Source organism: Erpetoichthys calabaricus, chromosome 3, assembly GCF_900747795.2.
Source record: "Erpetoichthys calabaricus chromosome 3, fErpCal1.3, whole genome shotgun sequence".
NCBI classification, from domain to species: Eukaryota; Metazoa; Chordata; class Cladistia; order Polypteriformes; family Polypteridae; genus Erpetoichthys; species Erpetoichthys calabaricus.
Window position 1 is genome coordinate 127,854,557 of NC_041396.2, and position 24,791 is coordinate 127,879,347.

The window sequence follows — 24,791 nt, forward strand, 5'->3', positions numbered from 1 at the left end:
GACTGCGTCACTATGACGTTACTGCGTCTAGATTGCAAGCGCTTTCTGAAGCAGTAGAAGTCAATAGCAGCAATAACAGTCAGTCAGAATAAACATATGATGGCGGAGCAACGTGCAGAAGTGCGATCGTTAGTTCCTATAAAGGGGTCATACTCAGTTGTCTGGAACTATTTTGATTTCGAGGAATGTGATGTTGATCAGGTACGAGTCTTGTGCAAACTTTGCTCCTGTTCCGTCCAAACGTCCCAAGGTAACACAACAAACCTCATCAACCACCTTAAAAGCCACCACAAAGTACACTATCAAGAATTTCAACGACTGAAGGCACAAACAGCAACAACAAAAACTTACCAGCCATCCACAACACAGACAACAATATCAGGGACATTGTTCAACGCAATACCATATCTGCCTAGCCAGAACCGCCGCTCCCTATACGCAGAGTACGCAGTCTGCGTAGGGCACCAACTCCCAGGGGGGCACCATCCCAGCTGCTCAAAAAAATCGTTTTTATATATTATAATAAATTAATATTAATAATATACATATACAAATAAACAAAAATATAAACGTATATATTGCATTTTACGGTGAACGCAGAGTAGGCTAAGCACACGTGATGATGAGCGCGCCCTCACCTCTGTACCCAAATCTCTGGATTGCTCTGCGCATAGCAGTGACGCTCCCTGTAACTGTTGCCTCTGCTGAGTGAAGTTTTTCTAAAATGAAGCTCATCAAAACGTACTTGCGCTCATCTATGGCACAAGAGCGCATGAGTGGTCTGGCAATTGTCAGCATCAACTCTGAATTAGCAAAGGCTTTATCATATGAAGAGCTCATTTACGACTTTGCCTCAAGAAAAAGCAGAAGTGTGCCTTTGTAAATTTTGAACTTTGGAAAGCTCCAGCAGATGACAGTGTTGATTTTATTTCAGTTTATTATTGTTTATTTTATTTATTATAAATGTTTTATTTAAAGTGTAATTTTAGTTTGTATTTTTTGCTGTAGAGCTACAATTGTAATTTATAAATGATACAATTTATTTATGTATTTACTTTTATTTGAATAAAGTTCTATTTTGGCCCCTATAGTAGGTGTTTTGTTTATTATTTTATTTTTACTTCCGTAATATTTGGGGGAGGGGGCACAAAAGTAAATTTCTGCTTAGGGCACCCATTTGGCCAGCAGCGGCCCTGTGCCTAGCTCGCAAAGACACCGGGAAATAACAGAGGCGATCACGTACCATATAGCCAAGGATATGTGTCCAATAACCACCGTGAGCAGTGAGGGGTTTAACAAAATGATCACAACACTTGATAAAAGATATAGCATTCCCTCACGCAACCATTTTTCCAATGTTGCGCTGCCCTCGCTGTATGCGAAATGCCGAAAAGAAATAGAAAGAGAAATTCTCAGGCTCGGCCTTGAATATTTTGCTTCCACGACCAACTTATGGTCAAGCAGAACTGCGGAACCGTATTTGAGCTTGACAGTGAGTCTGAGATGAAAAGCAAGTTTTTGCAAACTTCGTTTTTGCCACAAGACCATACAGCGGAGTTTATTGCAGTGGGCCTCAAAGAAGCGATGTCCGCTTGGGGCTTGGTGGAAGAAAGACTTGTGTGCATCACAACGGACAACGCAGCTAATATGATTAGGGCAGCATCTGTGAATAACTGGCCGAGGCTACACTGCTTTGGTCACAGACTTCATTTACCAAAGGAATAATCGTCATTATTAATCGTGATAAAAATTTTGAGCAAAATAATCGTGATAATCATTTTTTCTGTTATCGTGCAGCCCTAGCTGGGAGACTTCAATGCTCACGTGGGCAATGACAGTGAGACCTGGAAGGGCGTGATTGGGAGGAATGGCCCCCCCGATCTGAACCTGAGTGGTGTTTTGTTATTGGACTTCTGTGCTCGTCACGGATTGTCCATAACGAACACCATGTTCAAGCATAGGGGTGTTCATATGTGCACTTGGCACCAGGACACCCTAGGCCTCAGTTCGATGATCGACTTTGTGGTCGTGTCGTCGGACTTGCGGCCACATGTCTTGGACACTCGGGTGAAGAGAGGGGCGGAGCTGTCAACTGATCACCACCTGGTGGTGAGTTGGCTTCGATGGTGGGGAAGGATGCCGGTCAGGCCTGGTAGGACCAAACGTGTTGTGAGGGTCTGCTGGGAACGTCTGGCAGAGCCCCCTGTCAGAAGTAGCTTCAACTCCCACCTCCGGCAAAACTTTGACCATGTCCCAAAGGAGGTGGGGGACAATGAGTCCAAATGGGCCATGTTCCGTGCCTCTATTGTTCAGGTGGCTGACCGGAGCTGTGGCCATAAGGTGGTCGGTGCCTGTCGTGGCGGCAATCCCCGAACCCGTTGGTGGACACCGGCGGTGAGGGATGCCGTCAAGCTGAAGAAGGAGTCCTACCGGTCCCTTTTGTCCTGTGGGACTCTGGAGGCAGCTGGTAGGTACCGGCAGGCCAAGCGAAATGCGGCTTCGGTGGTTGCTGAGGCAAAAACTCGGGCATGGGAGGAGTTTGGGGAGGCCATGGAGAACGACTTTCGGACGGCTTTGAGGAGATTCTGGTCCACCGTCTCAGGAGGGGGAAGCAGTGCAGTGTCAACACTGTATATGGTGGAGATGGTGCACTGCTGACCTCGACTCAGGATGTTGTGGGTCGGTGGGGGGAGTACTTCGAAGACCTCCTCAATCCCAATAACATGCCTTCCAATGAGGAAGCAGAGCCTGGGGACTCGGAGGTGGGCTCCCCCATCTCTGGGACTGAGGTCACCGAGGTGGTCAAAAAACTCCTTGGTGGCAGGGCCCCAGGGGTGGATGAGATACGCCCGGAGTTCCTCAAGGCTCTGGATGTTGTAGGGCTGTCTTGGTTGACACGTCTCTACAACATCGCATGGACATCAGGGACAGTGCCTCTGGATTGGCAGACTGGGGTGGTGGTCCCCCTCTTTAAGAAGGGGGACCGGAGGGTGTGTTCCAACTACAGAGGGATCACACTCCTCAACCTCCCTGGAAAAGTCTATTCGGGGGTTCTGGAGAGGAGGGTCCGTCGGATAGTCGAACCTCGGATTCAGGAGGAACAGTGCGGTTTTCGTCCTGGTCGCGGAACAGTGGACCAGCTCTACACCCTTAGCAGAGTCCTGGAGGGTGCATGGGAGTTCGCCCAACCAGTCTACATGTGTTTTGTGGACTTGGAAAAGGCGTTCGACCGTGTTCCTCGGGGAATCCTGTGGGGGGTGCTCCGGGAGTATGGAGTACCGGCCCCCCTGACAAGGGCGCTTCGGTCCCTGTACAACCGGTGTCAGAGCTTGGTCCGCATTGCCGGCAGTAAGTCGAACCCGTTTCCAGTGAGAATTGGACTCCGCCAGGGCTGCCCTTTGTCACCGATTCTGTTCATAACTTTTATGGACAGAATTTCTAGGCGCAGCCAGGGTGTTGAGGGGGTCCGGTTTGGTGGACTTAGGATTGGGTCACTGCTTTTTGCAGATGATGCTGTCCTGTTTGCTTCATCAGGCCATGATCTTCAGCTCTCTCTGGATCGGTTCGCAGCTGAGTGTGAAGCGACTGGGATGGGAATCAGCACCTCCAAATCTGAGACCATGGTCCTCAGCCGGAAAAGGGTGGAGTGCCCTCTCAGGGTTGGGAGCGAGATCCTGCCTCAAGTGGAGGAGTTCAAGTATCTCGGGGTCTTGTTCACGAGTGAGGGAAGAATGGAGTGCGAGATCGACAGGCGGATCGGTGCGGCGTCCGCAGTGATGTGGGCTCTGCATCGGTCTGTCGTGGTGAAAAAGGAGCTGAGCCGTAAGGCAAAGCTCTCAATTTACCGGACGATCTATGTTCCTACCCTCACCTATGGTCATGAGCTATGGGTAGTGACCGAAAGAACGAGATCGCGAATACAAGTGGCTGAAATGAGTTTCCTCCGCAGGGTGTCTGGGCTTTCCCTTAAAGATAGGGTGAGAAGCTCAGTCATCCGGGAGGGGGTCAGAGTAGAGCCGCTGCTCCTCCGCATCGAGAGGAGTCAGATGAGGTGGCTCGGGCATCTGATCAGGATGCCCTCTGGACGCCTCCCTGGTGAGGTGTTCCGGGCACGTCCAACCGGGAGGAGGCCCCGGGGAAGACCCAGGAGACACTGGAGGGACTATGTCTCCCGGCTGGCCTGGGAACGCCTCGGGATTCTCCTGGAAGAGCTAGAAGAAGTGGCCAGGGAGAGGGAAGTCTGGACATCTCTGCTCAAGCTGCTACCCCCGCGACCCGACCTCGGATAAGCGGAAGAGAATGGATGGATGGATGGAAGATTTGCATTGGGAGTGATGAGGATGAATAAGATTAGGAATGAGTACATTAGAGGGTGTGCTCAAGTTGGACGGTTGGGAGACAAAGTCAGAGAGGCGAGATCGTGTTGGTTTGGACATGTGCAGAGGAGAGATGGTGAGTATATTGGGAGAAGGATGCTAAGGATAGAGCTACCATGCAAGAGAAAAAGAGGAAGGCCTAAGAGAAGGTTTATGGATGTGGTGAGAGAGGACATGCAGGTTATGGGTGTAACAGAGCAAGATGCAGAGGACAGAAAGATGTGGAAGAAGATGATACGCTGTGGCAACCCCTAATGGGAGAAGCCGAAAGAAGAAGAAGATGATTAATGCTAATTTCTTGATAAAAGAATACATGGATGAACATATGGATAACTCCTCAGCAACTAATATACTGTGTTTAGGACAAAGATATTTTTCCTTGATTACCCATCTGCTCCATATTTTAAAAATTAAAAAAATCATACAATTAAGATGTGTTTAAAGTGCACATTAAAGACTTTAATTTAAAGGTATTTGCATACATTTTGGTCACACCATGTAAAAATGATAACACTGTTTATACATGGTCCACCCATTTCAGGTCACCATAGTGTTTGGGACACAGCAATGGCAGGTATATTAAACCAGTCATATTTAGTATTTTGTTGCATATCCCTTGCATGCAATCATTGCTTGAAGTCTGTGATTCACAGGCATCACCAGGTGCCAAGTATCTTCTCTGGTGATGTGCTGGCAAGTCTCTAATGTAGCCATCTTTCAGCTCCTGCTTGTTTCAGGGGCTTTATCTTCAGCTATGAAAGGCAGGCACAAGTAAATGTAAATTGGCTATTCAATAATTTTCCATTTTTTAGCTTTAAAAAGCTCCTGTGTTGCCTTATCAGTATGTCTGAGATCATTATCTTTTTGTAGGATGAAGTACCGTCCAATGGGTTTGGAGGTATTTCCTGTAATTTAAGCAAATATTTCTATTTCTATACACCTCAGATTTCGCTGTGCAACTGCCATCAGAAGTTACATCATCAGTGAAGATGTATGTGTCAGTACCTGTGGCAGCCATACTTGCCCATGCCATATCATCCTCTGCACAATGTTTAGTAGATGATATGGTGTGCTTTGGATCTTGGGAAGTTCCTTTTCATCTTCACAATTTGCTCTTGCCATCATTCTACTACAGGTTAATCAATGTCTCTTCTGTCCACAAGACTTTTTAACAGAATTCTGTATGCACTTTGAAGTCCTTTTCACAAATTGCTATCTGGCCATCCTGTTTTTGTAGCCAACCAGTGGTTTGCATCATGCAGCGTGGCCTCCGTATTTCTGTTCATGAAGTCTTCTACAGAGTTTCTGACACATAAACATCTGCCTCCTGAAGACTGTTTCTGATGTTGGATGGGCGTTTGTTCTTTACCTTAGTGAGGATTCTTCAGCCATTCCCCATTGGGATTAATAAAGTATCTATCTATCTATCAGCAGTAGAGGGCTTCCTTGGCCTGTCAGTCCCTTTGGGATTACTGAGCTCACTAGTGCATTCTTTCTTCTTAATGATATTCCAGACAGTTGATTTTGGTAATTCTAAGGTTCTATTTGTTTTGTTCTTGTTTTTCAGCCTCATAATGACTTCTTTGACTTTCATTGCCATGGCTCTTGCCCTTCTGTTGAACAATGGCAATCACCAACTCTAAAGGTAGTCCACAGGTAAAAGTAAGACCAGGTATCTTATGCCTGCACTAATGAAGCAATGAAACAAACCTAAGTAATCACGAACGCCAATTGTTCCAAATATTATGGTGCCATGAAATACGGGGACCGTGTATTAAAAAAAAAAAGTGTAATTTCTACATGGTGCGATTTGTTTTTGTTTGCAAATACCCTTAAATTAAAGTCTGCAACATGCACTTTAATCACGTCTGAATTGTTTGACTTGAAACTTTAAACCATGCAGCTAAAGGTTAAATCAAGGAAAAATGTGTCTTTGTCCCAAAAATTATGGAGGGCACCTATGTAAAGGTGATGGAATAAAATGTTTAGCTGCAAGGAAATAAACGTACTGGTTTTGAAAAGTGTGCACAAAATAAATTAATCTGAACATGTAGACTGTATAATGAAAAACCAAAAGTTTGTTTATGACTATGTTATACCTCATATGTAGGTCTGTCCCGTATCCTCTCCCATCTTGGTTTTACAGGTAGAGTCTTTACAAAGGGTGCCATTCCTTGAGAGTACAGTTTGCTCTGTTTATTCATGTTCATTACATTAATTTTAATAAGTTTTCCTGGTGTTCCCCCACGGACACTGAAATAGAACCAGGACCTGCAAAAGCAGACAACAGAATTAATAAAAAGATTAAAGATTACCATACAGGAGAAATACAAATATCTTACTCCTATGATAAAATACACACATTTTGTTGTCTTTTCAAAACCAAGTGAATAAACAGTCACATTATAAATATTGAGAGAATATTTGTATGATCCAAAATTAATGACAATGTGGTGCGATTTTGCAAATGAAAAACAATTCCTTTAAATCTCCAGAAAATAAACAAATAAGTCACATTTACATGTCACAAAAATTCTAAATTGCAAAAGATACTTACAGGGCATAAATAATAAATGCAATCAATCAGTTAATAAAAGTCTGAATTCTGGAAGCCATTTCATTTTTCTCATGGAAGAGTTAGGATTTCTTAAGAGACTTTAGTAATGTCATCAGTTTATTTACTGTACTGTACTAAGTACTTTGTGCACAGTGGTGACTCTCATGAACGCCAGAAGCAACTCTACTTCATTTGGGCACTTGAGAAAGGCTGTTAACCTGCAATTGCTTTGTCTTGGGTATGACATTAATCTGCTTCCAGCCCTGCAAGCAGGTCCTCCAACTTACAGGGAAAACCCAGGGGTTGGTAGCAGGATTGGCATTCCAGCCGCCATAAAAAAAAACCTCACACTGTTCCAGTGTGGTGCTGAGGTCTCACCCGCTGCACTTGGGTCCCAATCCAAGTGGTTCATCATGTGGTGGGTTTAGCAATGAGCTATCCGCACATGCTCCCAACCCCCTCTCTTTAAGTACTGTACAGAATACAGAAGATCGAAAATTAAATGGAAATCAAAATATAATTTTAAATTGCATGTTTATATATTTTACATACATACATACATACATACACACACAGACCCCCACAACCCATGTCACACAATAAAATAAATGCTCACCCTAATATATAAGAAACAGATTGAAATAATTACTAAATGGTGCAAATATCTTATTTAGAACAATATTTAACATTTTTTTTCTGATAAGCAATAATTTTATAGTAATAATTACTTTTTGATTTTTAATATCTTCTACATAGTGTTGGCAATTATTCTTCTGCATATACAATTAAAATTCCGTTACAACGAATATCTTTACAATGAAATTTTCATTACAACTAAGTATTTTTATGGTCCCGACAGTTTCCCCATATGACACGAGTCTATAGAAATCTCGTTACTATGAAATACATTCAGTAGATACTTTCATTACAACAAAGTGCCCAAAAGACATTGAAATGCCTGAATGAATCATTCCCAGAGCAGTTAGTTCTGTGGTTGCAGCTCAGTTGTGCATAACGATCCCCAAACAGAAACATTGCAAAAAAAAAAAAAAATTTCTTTCTTTGAACTTTCCTCGTACTGTTTTGTTTTTTTTTTTTTGCCGTTTTTGTTTTCGGTGATTATCAGTGATACCTTTTGCTTATTGCTCGTCAACAATTGAAAAACATCCATTGGAATTTAACTCATTGTCACCCTCCTATAGAAATGGCAGACACGAAAAAATGGTAACAGTTCATATTACAAAAAAAAAAAAAAATTACTTTTGCAGCTCTCGATTATGGCAAAAAGAAAAAAAGACGTTACCAGTGAATTCAGAATTTTGCCATCGACACTGTCAACTTTCTTAAAAGACCGAGCAAAAAAAAGAAGAAAAATCTCAGGTTGCAAATGTATGCAACCTGCTGCATTTGAAGACGTCAAAAAAGTAGTTTATGTGGTTCAGTGATGCTTGTTCATGAAACATTCCTTTTAATGCGGCACTCATTCAAGAAAATGTGAGGTTTCTAAACTCTCTTGGGACCTCCCCCAACTGGAAAACACGCCAAAGAGCATCCCAAAATGCGATCACCACGTCTGTGGAAGACTGTTTATCTGGCTCACAGCTCTGCTGCATATCTCAGTCAAAGCAAACTCGATGGGTGATGCAAGGAGCATTGTAAATGCAGGGAACAGTATAACTTGGCCATGACTCTGCCTGACTGCTGTGTCTGTGTATAGGAGAGTGGCAGATCACGCTACAATAAATAACCGTGCTGTTTCTGTTTCAAGCTGAATAAAGCTGGTTTTGCTAAATTACTGAGACTAAGCCTCGTGTTTTGGGGTGCAAGACAGGAACTAATTGTGCGACCCTGATCTTTTAGGATTCGCTTCTGTGGCGCCTCACTACACCGCTGTGAGCCTGTTGTTGCCCTGCCCCGGCAACAGATAAACAATCTTACACAGAGGCGGCAATCGCGCTTCGGGACGCACTTCAGCGTGACGTTCCCATTGGGTGGGGGGATCCTAAAAGAGTTTGGGAACCTCACAATATGAAGAAGAAGAAAAGGATGATTCTGCTTCCGACTCATAACTGTGCTGCCCACAACATGCTGCCGCATTTAGATAATGTTTGCATTGAATTCCTCCCACACAATTGCACAGCAGTGCTTTAGCCATTGGATTGGGGCATCATTCGTACCCTGAAAGTGTATTATCGCAAGGAAATGCTGAGAAAAATTCTCGTCAGCATAACTTGTAGACAGGAGAAGATTAAAATTAACGTGAAAGAAGCTATTAAAATGATTGCAAATGCCTGGACGCAAGTGAAAGAAAGCACTATAGCAACACATACAGAATCTCATTACAACAAAATATTTTTTAGGTTCCTGGCAGTTCGTTGTAACAGAATTTTACCTGTACTTTTGTACACAAAATATGCAGAAGACCTAAAAGATTCAGACAGGACCAAAACCATGATGCAGCTGTCGCAATCTGTACTATTCTGTAACCACTGTACACTAGGATTGTCCTTTTTACAGCTAAATACAAACCCATCATGGTTTTTTCAGATTTGTTTGACAATAAAGTAAATTTCTGGTGAAACTGAACTTTTCCTGGTCAGAGGGCTAAAAGACTGACATATTGATGGAAACTTTTTTCCTTCAGTTTTTAATCACTCAGTCTGTGACATGCAGCTTTACAGCATATATACTGTAGATGTATCATAACATTCAAAGGTTATTGGGCAGCACTGGGACAAGTCAGGAAAGAGCTCTTGATTAAACAGATCACTCACACAAACACACACACAGGGCTGTGGAGTCGGTAAATAAATCCTTCAACACCGACTCCTTAGTTTCCGGTACTTCTGACTCTGACTCCAACTCCTCTGTATTTAATATGCTAATGTATTTTCCATGTTGATTGAAGGAAGGCAACATGCACGTCATTTAACCACAGAACTACTGGCTAGGAAGCCGACTCTCTACCTTATTGGCCAGTTTAAACAAAAGACAAGAACCTTTGTACACACATCAGGCCATAGCACACGCCTACACCTACATCATTACACTTGTTTACACTCAAATGAACTTGTTAAACCCATTATATCTCTCTATTATAAAAAAAAAAATCTTGGCAGGGAGAGCAAGGGAGATGAGGTGTGATCTTCTCGGAAGACAATTTGACGTCCCACGAGAGACACGGCTGTGAGACAGAAGGACAGCTGCTGTACAGGCTTTTAAATGATTGACGTGCAGCGCGACAAGAACAACACAGACCTCGGCAGCAGGAGAACAAAGCCAGCAGCTGATCTGTCCGCATCTCCTTAGCATGTGTTCAGCTCCTCCCCTTCACAGCGTAGCGCGCCTCTGGGGGGGAGGAGCAAAGCGAACGAAACCTGATCATCTCAGAGAGACACTTTGACAACACACGACACTAGACATTACAACCTTAGGAAGCAAAACCCGCGAGACAGTGACCTTTGCATGTCACGCCCTACTTACAAACAATTTAAAACAAGTTCACGGACATCTAACCTAGAAGTTGTTGGAATGCTTTTGGCAGACACACTCCATGTGCTCCCAGCTCCTAAAACAACAACAAGCTGAACACGCAGCTCGCCAGCAGCAGCAAGCCAGCAGATGATCTGAGTGCATCTCTGAGTGTGGGTTCAACCCCCCCTCCCTTTCACAACACAAGTGGCAGAGACGTGAAGCGGCAAAAGGACAGCTGCTGTACAGGCTTTTAAATGATCGACACACAGTGCAACAAGCAGAGCACGCAGCTCGCCAGCAGCAAAAGTTAAAAACTTTTTTTTTTCTTTTTTCAAAACAGCTGATCCGACCGCATCTCCTTAGTGTGCGTACAGCCGACCCCACCGTCACAATGCGTGCAGCATTATACGTCCCGCGAGAAAGATATTTAACCACACCCGGGGCAGGAAATAAAGGACAAATATTGTTTTTACAAAAGTTTTAAAGTAAAAGTGAAAATAATGCATATGTTACAATTTCCATGAAAATGTTCTCTTTAAATTGTTTATCCGGTAAACCAAACCCAGGGGTGGGCGAGCGAAGCGAGCAGGGGGCGGAAACCCCTAGTCTAAAAAAAAATTGAAAACACTTTTTGTAATGTACCATAATCCAGATTACAATATGTGAATGTCAGGTTGTATAATATAGCTCAGCTGAACTTCACACTAGTAGTAACACAACTATGCACTGGGCTTTACTTTTACATCAGAGAAGTACATAATTATGACTATTGTTTGTGAAACGGGACATTTGAACTTGCTTTATTTTCTTTTCATTACAATTTAAATTTATTAGGCGTCGGAGTCGGTACATTTTTGCAGACTTCGACCCCGACTCCAGGTACCCAAAATTGTCTCTGACTCCGAATTCCTCGACTTCGAATGATGCATTCCAAACTGTAGCTAATTGTTAAGGGTTCTGTGTTCCTGGAATATCACCCTTTTGTGCTTTTGTTCTCTCCTTTCATATCCAGGACACCATAATCAGAATTCCACACGACGCCAGAGTTGTAAATTAATTTTAAACTAGTGCCATGGATTTTAAAACTTCAAATAAAAAGTTTTAATAAACAACAAAAATATTCAAATTAGAAGATCAGGAGTTACTATAATAAATATATTTTAAAAACGTTTAAATAGCAATACAATTGTATTTACTTTTTTGAGAGCATTCACCACTGACAAATGTCTCAGTATCATAGAAACAATGACAACAAGAGAGAGCAGATTGTTATTATCTTGTTGAATTATAGCATTATCATGTAAACTTTCAACAACAGTCAGATTTAAAACAGATAATTCAGTAAAGCCTAAGGCAGCTTACACGTTAGACAACTATGAGGCAATGATACACTACTATTCAAAAAAGAATGGTTTACCTGCAAATTATAATCAACAGAAACTTCACAATAGATATTTAGCACTCTGCAATTGATGCATCAAACAAACACAAAGATTCTGTAAATAAATGTTACAAAATTAAGATATCCGTAGGTAATTTCCAGTCTATCTTAATCTACTGCCTACCTGGGAAACCTTCTTCATCAAGTCTTCATAGTAAAACTTTTAGATTTTACAACAGTGTAAGCATAATAATTGTAAAGGTAGATGAAGAACTGAGAAGTCATTAAAGGATTAAGGTAAATTTAAAAAAAAATTGAGAACCATCATTAGATCAATTTAAACGTTGCCAGAAATATTCAGGGACATATGGCAAAATACCCCATTATAATTATTATTTTTATTATCAGTTTGTTGTGTCAAGAAACTTCAGTTTTCACAAAAAGTATGAAATCTGCTTCTTCCAATAATAGCTTCAGCAATTGATGTTACCAATAACAATCAATGATTAAAATTGTTGCCAACAAATTTTGTTATTGATTAGTTCCTTAGCTACCTAATACGTATATCATTTTCTGAAATATGATGTAAATACTGTGTAGGGTTGAAGACCCTAAATAACATTATAAATTAAGCAATGTGTAAATATTGTTTATATTTAGGGATTAGATTATTTATTTCTAAAAGCACATTTAAAACAACAGAGGTTACGCCAAAGTGCTGTACAAAAAAGCATTCAAATAAACACAATACAAACAATCATGCAAAAGCAGATTAATAAAACAACCAATTGTAACATCCACCACAATCCCATCATATACAATGAAAGACAGAAGAAAACAAGTAGGTCTTAAGCCGACTTTTAAAAACCTCGATCGAGGAGGTTGAAAATGATTGAAGATGTTGTTGAAAATTTTAAAAAAAAAAAGCGTACTATTTGTTTCTGCTACTGGTGAGACAAAATAAGTTGCTTTCACTGTTCTAAAATGTAAAATGTTTTTAGCATATTTTGCAAAACCCTTATGGATTTCATTGAATGGGGTCAATTTCTTTTCCATTCAAAATGTATTTCTAGCATGATTCTGAAGCTGTGGAATATTAGGGCATAAATAAATGGATTCACAAAATGATTAATTGTGAATCAATAATACATTACTACATACCTCATTCCTGTAAATGAGTCATGTAACTAAAAGACTGGTTACAAATTTTCTCTAATTGGTCCCTGTAATGTCAATACCACAGACTGTGATGAAGTTGGCAAAGAATATTCCTTAGTACATAGCTATTTTTCTTTTTAGGAGATATACAACTCATGCTGCCTTAGAAAGGGAAACAGTTTAATTAAAGTTGTCAACCATTCTGCATAGTCACTTTTCTTTTTTTTTATCTGTTTTGGCAAGGGGTACAGTATTTGCAAAAGTAGACTCAGAGAGTTTTTATCCAGTGGCCATAAGGTTAGTCAACAGCCAATCATGCAATCATATACACACTTTAAGATTGTAAATATTTCATATATGTACACTGAGCTGATTATTAGGAAAACCTGTTCACCAGCTTATCCATGAAATTAGCTAATCAGGCAAACATGCAGATATAGGCCAGGAGCTTCAGTCAATACTCACATCAAACAACAGAATGGGGGAACAAAAAATGGTCTCTCAGTGATTTCAACAGCAGCATTATTTTGGTGCCAGACAGGCTGGTTCGAGTAGTTCTAGAACAATCTCTAGAGTTTACTCAGAGTGGTGTGAAAAACAAAAAACATATAAGGAATGCCAGAAATGCCTTGTAGATTACTGAATTAACCATTCTTTACACCTGTGGTGAGCAGAAAACAACTCAGAATCTACAAAATATTGAACCTTGAGGCAAATGGGGTATAACAGCAGAAGACCACATCAGATTTCACTACTGTCAGCCAAGAACACAAAGTTGAGATTGTAGTGCTCCTTCCTCCTTGCAGAATCCAGCATGATTTAATACATATATTTCATCAAACCAAGTGGATGGTTGGGAGTGAATTGCAATCGTGCTAATGAACGACTAAATGTGAGTTGCTTGAAATCTAACACTTACTTCCAGCACTGAAATTGAGGAAATGCTGGCCTTGTGTGTACAAGTAATGAATCCAGCATTAAATGATAACTGATATAAAAATACCAAAGTATTTTTTGTTTTCAAAATTTTGGTAAATATTCATCTGACCTGAAAACTTGAGTTATCAAATTAAGGTTTATTTACAAATTTTAAAAACCTCACCTTGGCTACTTACAATGATGGTTCATGAGGCATCATTGCAACCAATAAAGAAAAACCTTAACGACATACATAATCAATCTGCTTTGAACTAGCTAAAGTTCCAATTTCAGAAAATATCTCAAACCTTTCTGAAGTATGTTTATGACAAGAAAACAAAGATGGAAGAAATTATCTGTTATCACTTATTCTTGACACCATATTTCCTGAGGGATAGATACTGTATATACTTAGTCTCTTAACAGTGTTATGAAATTCTTACATTTTTGTAATTTTTTATTTCGTTCAATCATTCTTTCCCTAAGGATCCTTGCTCCCTAAACCATTTTGATTTCACTATCAAGTTCCTTTAATAGTTTCATTTTCTTCTGAGGATTACATTTTTTTTTTTACTTTATTTTTGCTTTACCACAATGCCATTCTTTTTTCTATGAGTGTAGCTATGTAGTTGATGGTTGCTAGGATACATATGTCCCATTGCCAGAAACACTCCCCTACAAGTTGTGTAGCATGATGCCTTTAGGTACAACACTATTTAAGCAACGTGTTTTAGGGATCATCCACAATTGTGGATAAACATGCTTATCTGTTCTCTTTGATTTTACTTTCACACAATATAGATTTTTTTGACTTCAGCTTTAATATTATTTAATATTACTGAGTGCTGTTTAACATTCTGATTTTTTACACACAATCTCTCTTCTAACTTAGGGCCCAACAAGAAATAGCATAAAGGGTTAATATATGTCGGAAACCTTTGTAGGCATATCGGAAACCAGTTAAGGTCAAGTGAATAACAAAATGTACTGCAAGATGAATAAGAAAATCGGCACATCATGCAAAACAGCCAGAACAGACAGATGTTATATGCACAGAAATTCCAAGGGTGGTGGCTCAAATCAAAGGTATAAGAAGAAGCAATATAAAATAAAAGTCTGTTATTTTATTTAAGTCACCTGGGTGTAAACCAATGAACCAACCAGATTAAAATGTAAGCATTGATTGACACTGTATCTAAACTCAATAGTTTATTAAAAGAACCTATATTCTTGTTTCATTGATAATTCTGACCATGCTGTAACAGACTGCTTTTGAAGAATGTTCCCTCTAAGGCATTTTGCCAAGGAGAAATTAAAATATAACATGAACTGCTTATCTCCTGCCTGTTAATTGATTTGTCCTGTTAGAGGATGTTTCTTTCATTAATAAGATGTTAAACTTTTACCACAAAATATGATCAAAAATATTTTGCAAACAAGTTTGTCTAACGATTAGGATTATATCCTTTTTGGTCTTACTTTTCATGGTTTTCTATGGCTTTCCATTACTTCTCAACTACATTTTCATCTACTTTTAAATTTTCCTTTTGCCCTTGTGGCAATCACATAAACAGCCAAAAAAAAACCAAACCCATGGTTCCATTCAGAGGTACTGTATTAGAATATAACCAACTAATGTTTAGTAGGACACTGCCTTTTGGCTGAAAACGCCCATGTCTGTAATGTGAAAATCACATCAAAATACAGCTCCTTAGATTATTCCTGCTTTGATTGCTCTTTGGTAAGGAATTTCAGAAATAGGAAACCTTGAAAGAAGTGAAAGAACTGAACAAATGGACTTTTTTTAGAAATGGTTGGGTCCCAGAAATGTTATATTTTTGTGAAAATAATACAAATATGCACTTTACCATATGAGGGGCATCTGAAGACATGAATCAATACTTACTCTGAAACGAAAATATTCAGTTAGTTTTAAAACTTTTGTTTGAACCAAAGACCATTACTGTAAACTGCTGGGGTAGGGACATTTATACATACAAAATGTTTTACTTTAAAAATTACCTGGCAAAACGGATGTATGCCACAACTGTGAATAAATAACTGACTTCAAGAACACCAAACTTATCCTTGAGGATAGAGTAAATTCTTAGGTGCTTCAGATAAATGTCTACCAACAGCCATGATCTTCAGGCATTGAAAGGCAGTCCAAAGTCAAACAAAAAAAAAAAGGCACACCTGTTCACTGTACTTATGGAAAGTTAGTACCACCAGCTTTCTATATAGGTCTAGGAAGAAAAGGCATAGTTTACAAGATATTAATAAATTTAACAAAATTATTTGAAGTATCTTCTCACCTGTTTCCATTTTCAAACTCAGTTTCAGCACAGTCGGGTTTATTCCAAACATTAAACTCATAATCTGGTGAAGAAATGACACCTCCAAAAACTCCAGATGATGTACTTGCATTAACACTAGTCTCGGTATCAGCTTCAGGGCGTTCAACCTTTTCCACTCTGGCCAGGTTTCCAGAATCAAATTTAGAACTAAAAAGGAGGCCACCACAACGAATCTCCATTTTTAACATAGATCCATAGAGCACTCCAAAATATGTTTCATTTTCTCATCATCACTTAAGACAGCAGGAAAAATCTGACACCTGAAAAATTAACATGTAATTCTTAACTCCTTTACTCATATACCAGAAGAAAAAAATATTTTAATGACAATTAATACTGAATGATGCAATGCAGGGTATTCCTCCCTTGTTTGGAATTTTACCACTGAGCTTTCTCATTTTTCCCCTTATTGTAGTTTTAAGAAAAATAAGATATCAATCATTATTCGTGGCATGTGGGGTTCCTAGTCCTTCTACCTTAAACATATATTCTCTAGACTGCCTTTCCCATTCTTTGTCATTTTCCACAAAATCTGTTTCTACCATTTTTTTTGTCTTCTGCACTGCATAAAAGTCTCTTTCCATAATCATACAACCTTTCCATACTTCTCTTGCTTGGGATGCCATCTTTAGCAATATTAAGTATTTGCCTAGTAACCTTAATTATTAACACACCATACAAACTAAAATGTCTGGACAGGCTTAAGCCAAACTCCTATAAACAATACAAGATAAGACTTGGTCCTGAACAACTATGCCATCTTTGCCCCTTGGGTGTTCCAAGAACTATCCTTGTTTTGGCACTGTTTCCCCATCCTTTCATTCTGCACCCGTTTGTTATTTTTGCCATCTTTTCTTCTGTAGATACTCCACGGTCACCTGAGACAACTATTCTTTTAGATTAGTCTGCATTACTTTTCAAGTCAAACCATCGTAGACACATCAGTCTTGGCTCTCTTGCAGAAAAGTTCAGCCTTGCTTTTCAATGGAAACTCCAGAGCCAGTCACAGTGGGAACACTGCTCAACTTTCTTTTATAATCTCTTATTTCAGAGGCTATCTGCCTTATAGATCAGCACAACACTAAATAAATCTATTGAGGAATGGACACTTTCCATTTATACCCTTATGTCATGGATGACTGTGATGCCATTATCTTCCTGAAATTGTTTTAATTCTGCTTCTTCCCCTGAGGTTCCACCAAATTCTTAACATGTCTCTGTTGGTGGATAGATATTCCCTTACCATGGCCACTTTTTAGTTACCACTTGATCTTTACTTCTGACTAAGCATGAGGTGAATACTGTGTGTTTGGATAGAATGGTAAGATGGACAGTTTATCTTTATGATTACTGAGGATCACTGTATGCCTTCTCAATATCTCCAAGATAAAAAAAGGATTGCTTAACTGGATTAAGCCCTGAGCTAATACTTTGTGGAAAAACATTTTGCTTAAACAACTGCCATATTTCAACATGATTAGGTCTATTAACACAACTCACTTAGCAATGTCTTTTCAGTCATCCTTATAGAACTGATCAGACTTATTACATGAATTAAAAACTATAACGCTCAGAGAAAAACACTGGCAGATAGTGGGGCATGCAAACTCTTCAAAGACAATGTGAATTAAGATGACTCTAAACCTGCCCTGTTCTTGTTTCAAAAAGAGATCAGAAGTGTGTCACAAAGGACAACATATGAGAGATACTCTGCAGCTAACCCAGCCCAAGAAGATCAAAGATGAGATAAGAAGACCACCTTTTTTGGTCACATGTAATTAACAGTCTGAGCAACTGTTCCATGCTCACAACACTGAACATAGGAAGCAAGAGTCCTCCTTTGCAACAGTTAAGCCAAAATCGGATAATGTGGGACTTGAAGTAAAAAAAAAAAAAAAATCTGCAATGTCTGGATTAAAAACAATAAAATAAAACTTCTGGTTTTGCCAAATACCCTATAGCAGTCATAATAGATAATAATAATTATGATTCAATCCAAGCATGGATTCATAAGCAAGAATTGAAATTACAAAACACTACTAATATCATTGCAACTAGTGCTTTACTCACAGAAGTTGGCAGGTAGTCCTACCACAGCAGAGAGAATCCCCTGAGTGAAAGCCATCTTAATATTTTGATCCTGCAATGAAAATAGATTTTTTTTTGATCAGAATATTTTACATTTTGAACTAATCCAAATGTGTAAAATAAGCAATAGTTTTTAGTGCATAATATATTATATATACTATAATTCAACATATTACCATCTGGTAACACCATGGCAAGTAAAAAACACAAAGATAACAGAAAGGTTCACATTAAACATGCAATGCCCAGTAAAAAATACACCAAAATAAATAAACATGAATAAGTACAACTTAAGCGTTGCTCATACTGCATGTGGCATTACACTTGTGTTCTGGCAATCTTCTTAAAATTTACATTTACTTACTTGACTGACGTCTTTATCCAAGGCAACTTACAACATTTATGACAAAACTGGTTACATTTCTTTTGGTTTTCTTACTGGAGCACAGGCAGGTGAAGTGACTTGTTGATGGTCACACAGTGTCAAAAGCGGGATTTGAACCCACAACCTCAGGGCTTGAAATCTAAAGCCTTAACCACTACACAGCACTGCCTGCCTCCAAAAGTGGACTATTCTCTCTTAACCCGGTATCATGGCTTTAAATGTTTTTATCACTGTATTTTCATTTTTTCTGAGATCACAGGAAGTTCATTTTAGACAGAAAACTACATACTGCAATTAATACATAAACAGTATAAATATTAATATTATGAACAACATGTCGTTGTATGCATATAGTATAGAGACGAAAAAATATTCACTTTTTAAGGCGTGGATACAAAAAATGTTATTTTAAATAAGGTCAGAAGTTACAACGTGTCTGATCTCATATTGTACTTAACTGACCAGCCAGAAACATAAATAAATGACCCCGACCTTACCTATGCCAACTGTTTCTCTCCCTACTTGCGACTACGTTTTAACTTTATTACAACGACAGAGAGGGAGGGAGGGACGGACGGTAAGAGCAAATATAAAGTCACAGTTTTGGAAGGGCAGTTTTAACTCGTGGATGAAAATTAAAACATGATCAAAAATTAAATAACTGTGTCGTGACCCGGTAAGTATACAACAGTAAAATCTGAGAACTACTACCAAATGTCACCTTTGCGTCAACGAGCTTACTCATAACCATGAACAGGATTTCAGCCAAATATATGTTCGTCACAAATTATTAATGTATACTGAACAATAATTGTCGTTATAACTGTTAATCGCTTACCAGGAAAAAACGCTGTCTTTAAGTTGATTTAATTCGCTTGATTTATTTCTCCATTTCTGAAAAGCCACAAATTCAAAGCGAGGTTACATTTTTGTTTCACAACCACAACGATATTCTCCGTGCACACATAAATGACTGTAATCCCACCCACACTCAGATACCCAAGTGTATATTTGAAAGTTGGAACCCCCTTGTTTTGGTCGCCCCGTTTCCAGCTGCCCTGCCCCCTGAGCACATCGGCACGGCACTTTAAACCCAAACAAACCCTCCCAGCACCCGTCTCTGCGAGGAAACAGCAACGAGGTGTGTGATTGGTTGTAACTGAAGAACAGGCAGTCACCGATACAAGACGAAAGCATATTGGACAAGGAGAACAGCGACTGAAACTCTGGACGGAGATTTAACTGCTTATTTGCTGATATCTAGCGGCTTGTGGTGTGGAGTGGAGGATGGGGTTCCAAAATATTCTTTTTGGCAGGTAAAGAGTAATGCGTATAAACAGTTTCTGGCTTTATTCTTTGCCTAGGGAGCCGGGGCTGTGCGCTAAAGTTTAGTGTGTATTATGTATCCCGTACAATCATGCTCTAGCAAAAATGTTTCTGTTGTCTTTATGGTTAATAGACAACAGTTAAAAAATAAACTTTCAAATGCCAGTGTTATTGTATCACACTGTACCTGAAAATAAGCATTGAAACGTTGAGCTAACAGATACATAATCAAGTATCTGTACAGACTGTATCGCAGGTAAAAAAAATAAAGGTATACATGTACAGCACATACCGTTATAAGTGAGGCATGCAGTATGCCCTAATAGCCAACACTGGCTGGGACATGTATTAATTACTTTCTGAGAATATTCCACGTAAAAAGGCCACCAGGGCCTATTGCATTAAAGTTTTTGAGTAGTGTAGATTCGTGACAATATTATACAGACATTAATCTGCATTGCTTCTTTGTCCAATGGGTTTTTCTCGGCTAATTTTTAAATTGACCCGATGTGGCTGACTGGCCCAAAAACCTTGTAATCGATTACAGTAGTTCAAAAACTGGATAGATGGGCAGACAGCATACAATTCTAAAAAGGAGCCATGGATTTCATTTATGGTCTCCTAATTAACAAGGGCAGCAGTATGAAGTTCTGCCCTTAATTGGGATCTTTTGCATTGGAGTATGGAAGCTGTATGGTGATATAATATATGCATAAAACTGATACAATTCTGTACTGATTTCATCATTAGGAGAACAAATATGATATATTTGTTATGGAAAACTATAAAAAGGTTCCACGTTTGCAGATCACAAAAGATTATTCATTTGCAGAAAGATAAGGAAAACTCATAAAGCGTGAGATTGGAGATAACTGAGATCCAAAAATCCATAGAGGTGTGTTAGTTAAGACAAATGCTGCCAGGGTGGAAAAATGAACACAGCTGTAAGTGAATTGTTACCATTTCCTTCTTTGCTTGTGTGCAATTTACTGGAAGGAACCATTAGTTTGTCCACAAAGTGCCAAATGAGAAGCGTAAAAAAAATCTGTGAGTTGAAGAGGGTATCTGACAGCGAAGGGGAGGGAAGGGCAGCTTCAGGTTGTAGCTAAGGTGATGGTGATGAAGAATAGGAGAGCCAGGTCCAAATGGGGTAATGTTCCAAATAAGTGAGAAATACCCTGCATCATCCAGTACTAAAAGTCATCAAAATTGATTTTTTTTCCTTCTGGTATATGACTAAAGAAGTTAAGAATTACATGTTCATTTTTCATGTGTCACATTTTTCATGCTGTCTTAAGTATAATGAGATAATGAAAAATAATTTGGAATGCTGTATGGATCTACTGTACATTAAAAATGGAAATTTGTTGTGGTGGCTTTCTTTTTTGTTCTAAATTTGATTCTGGAAACCTGGCAAGAGTGGAAAAAGTTGTCTTCTATATACAAATGAGGAATATATTACAAAGGAGAAACTGTATTTCATCCATAACATAATGGCCATTCCATAATTACATGCTCATTATCATCTTCCTCAACGTGCCAATTCCTGTTAGGTATCTAAATTAATTCATAAACCATCATCAAAGTTATTAACCACCACACATCATAAGCAGACTCCTGATGTTTTATCAATTGGTGCTGTAAGGTGACACATAATGGCTCCTAATTATTTCCACTACTGGCTAGAGGTGGGCAGTATGACCAAAATTCTATGTCACGGTATTTTTCTTAATTCTGCCGGTTTCACGGTATTAGACGGTATTTTTTTCCCCGTGCATGAGTGGATGTTAACCACATTTTCCACTGCAATTACTGCAGTAGACTGGCTAAGAATAACCTATTAGACTGTTATGAGAATTGTACATCGTACAAAAAGACATTTTAATGTGCACACAAGTATTAATCCAGCTTTGCATGGCCCCATAAAGTGATAGTTTTCAAGGGGGTGGCACTAAAGAGAAGGAATCACATTGCATGACAGATGCAGTCAAAATATAGAACCTTTAATTGAACAAATTTTGGAAAAGCTTAAACTATGATTTTGACAACATATTTTCAACCATCCAAAGAGGCATTTAGACTTAGTAAAATATCCAGAGGTGTTTGTCAAATGTTGGATTGCACTGAACACGTCTTAGAAAAGGAATAAATAGTAAAAATTTTTTGTAAACCAACTACACTTTCTGTTAATGTTAACAATCTCTGTCCACTGACACGTTAAAGTGACTTTTTAAACAATTTTACCATCATTAAACTGCATAATATTTAAACTAATACATAATAACAATAAAATAAATAATAGTAGTATTACTGATAGTTGCACCATTACTTCAAGGCTTCAAGCCCAGGTGCATTACACAGTATTCACCAAATTAAAATAAAATAAAACAAGTGCAACTTGGTGATGACATCTTACCAACTGTACCATCATTTAGGCAAACTGCATTAATATGGACCTTGCTTCAAGCTAAGCTATATACATAAATAATAAAAACTGCAACTTGCATTTATAATGCTGTTTGTGGTATAGCCCTATGGAAGCGCATTAGGGCCACTGTGAAGAAAAAAAAATGTGGACACGGAAGAAAAAAACAAACTATATGTCGAGAATAAATTCGACATGTTGACTATGTCAAGATTAAAGTCAACATTTCCACTTTATTCTCATAGTTTATTTTATAATTAAAGTAGAATGTTGTAAACTAAACTTCATCCTACAATCAATGTTTAATTTACTAGATTTTCTCAAACCCCGTCACAAGTTAATGCAGCACATCAAATACTTTGTGTTAAGTGTTCCCCGACCCAGTCGTTAATCACTACACTTCTTAAACTGACTTCCTCCGCACTAAGAGCAGGCGCCTGCAGCAATCACAGCACAGATAAACGTCTTTGTGAAATTAAAACTAGTTTTTAACTTAGCCGACGGAGTGTTCAGAACTTTAAAAATATCTTCGTTATACATGTTTAATTATGCCATCCACTCAGAGTTGCGCCCATCTCTGAACGAGTCGCCACCACATCGCAGGATCAATACAAGCAAAACATACACTAGCAAGTACAAAAACAAGTACAACTTGGCTTGCAGTATTATCCAGTAGTATAGAAACAGTATTTACACATCTGACCTTTTAAAACTAAAGCATCTCCAGGCGACAGACGTGACTGTTTTTTTTTTGGCTCTCTGTCCATTTTCACCACACGGCTTACCTATGCTACCGCCCACTATTTGGTGGTGTAGCAGTGAAAAAGAGCCCTAGTGCAACAAATCTGTGTTTAGCGGTGTAGCAGTGAAAAAGGTCCCCACTTGAACAGTTTCCCGCTGCGCCATGTTCCAAACGTTGTTTAGGCAATTTAAACCGGTGTTGCGGTATAAGAAAAATCCATATCATAAAAAAAAATTAAAAAACGGTTTTCGGTATGAACCGGTATACCGCCCAGCACTACTACTGGCCCATTACCCCTTTTCCTAAGGGATTTCAGAATGGATCAGTCCAAATAGTGCATTACATTTTTTTGCATTTCTATCAACAAATTGTTAGTATATCCTTGTACTTTACTTTGAGAGGATCTTCAAATATGTATCACATTCCTTTTGGACCAAGTTATATATAGCATTAGCCATGTTACCCAGCTAGGCCGTGGGCCTCATTTATAGTGCTGTTGGTTAATCAAGTATATCAGAATTACTATGTAACCAAGTCAGTACTTTTTTGTATACAATATTTGTATTTTTGATTGTGTTTTAAACCATTGGATTTCATTGGATATCCTTACTCTTGAATATGCTACAAAACTTACACATGACTAAAACATTACTATGTTGATTATTTCTTGCTTTTTCTAGTGACTGGCGTTGGGTTTTGTAGATGGTCAATGCAAAACGCAATTTCAGGATTTCTGACTTTCTCTGCCCAAAGAAATATCACTACCAAGCATTGTTCAAAAATGGTGCAATCCTGCAGCAGAGTGTCCATGTTCATTTAACCTTGGCTTAAACTAGACTAATGGCAGAGGGCTGTGTTGTGAGTGTTAAAACTGCCCGTAATCCATGGTGAAAATGTTGTATTGCGTCAGCTTTTATCTGTTGTGTTTGCCACCAAATTTTGAAATTGCATTTACTTTTTGATTTACCTGCTTATTAAGTGGGTTAAAAGCAATCAAACATATAGACATTAAGATGAAACTTTCTCCTTCCTGCCTGAATCCAGTTTAATACTATATACTGTATTTCAAACATCCAGCTTTTAGAGGATAGTCAGTCAATGAGAGGTTGACCAGTATTAAAGATGAAAACAAGGTTTATTTTGCTATCAAGGTAGTAATATACTCAAATAAAATCAAGTGATTTTCTTGCCTCCCTACTGAAACTAAATAATCCCTCTAAACTTAAACCTCTGTTAACTGTCACTTAACATACCAGAACTGACTGATTCTCTTTCTTGTCATTTTTAATAGCTTCAATGAATTGTTTGTCTTTGATACAAGTTAAGATAACTGGCTGAACTACCATCATCTACAGCAGTAGAATCATCTACATTAGATTACTCCTATTTAAAATAGGTTGTTTGCTAGCTTTCAGACCATAGGAATTCCCCAGTATTTATTGATTTCCTGAAAATACTGATGAGGATTTGTAAATATAGCCATGATAAATTAGAATTATGTTTAAATTTAGGAAAAAGTAAGTGAGCCAATACTAACCCAATTTAAAAAGCTCACATTTAGTTTATCTGAAATTTCAGTGTTATGTTTGATGCAGATTATGCAA

The 24,791-nt window shown here is 38.8% G+C and overlaps 1 protein-coding gene across 2 annotated transcripts in view; it reads right to left on the reverse strand.

Moving 5' to 3' along the window:
• The window catches only part of agbl5 (AGBL carboxypeptidase 5), a 149,997-nt gene extending 130,200 nt beyond the window's left edge, over window positions 1-19,797 (reverse strand). For both annotated transcript variants that reach the window (XM_051925008.1, XM_028797353.2), the window contains exons 1-4: window positions 19,533-19,797; window positions 18,292-18,361; window positions 16,180-16,481; window positions 6,476-6,647 (exon numbers count right to left, since the gene is read on the reverse strand). In XM_051925008.1, coding sequence (XP_051780968.1) covers window positions 6,476-6,647; window positions 16,180-16,409 — 402 coding nt within the window. In that variant the 5' untranslated portion in view covers window positions 16,410-16,481; window positions 18,292-18,361; window positions 19,533-19,797. The remainder of the gene's footprint in view (window positions 1-6,475; window positions 6,648-16,179; window positions 16,482-18,291; window positions 18,362-19,532) is intronic.
• Between the last annotated feature and the right edge of the window lie 4,994 nt (window positions 19,798-24,791).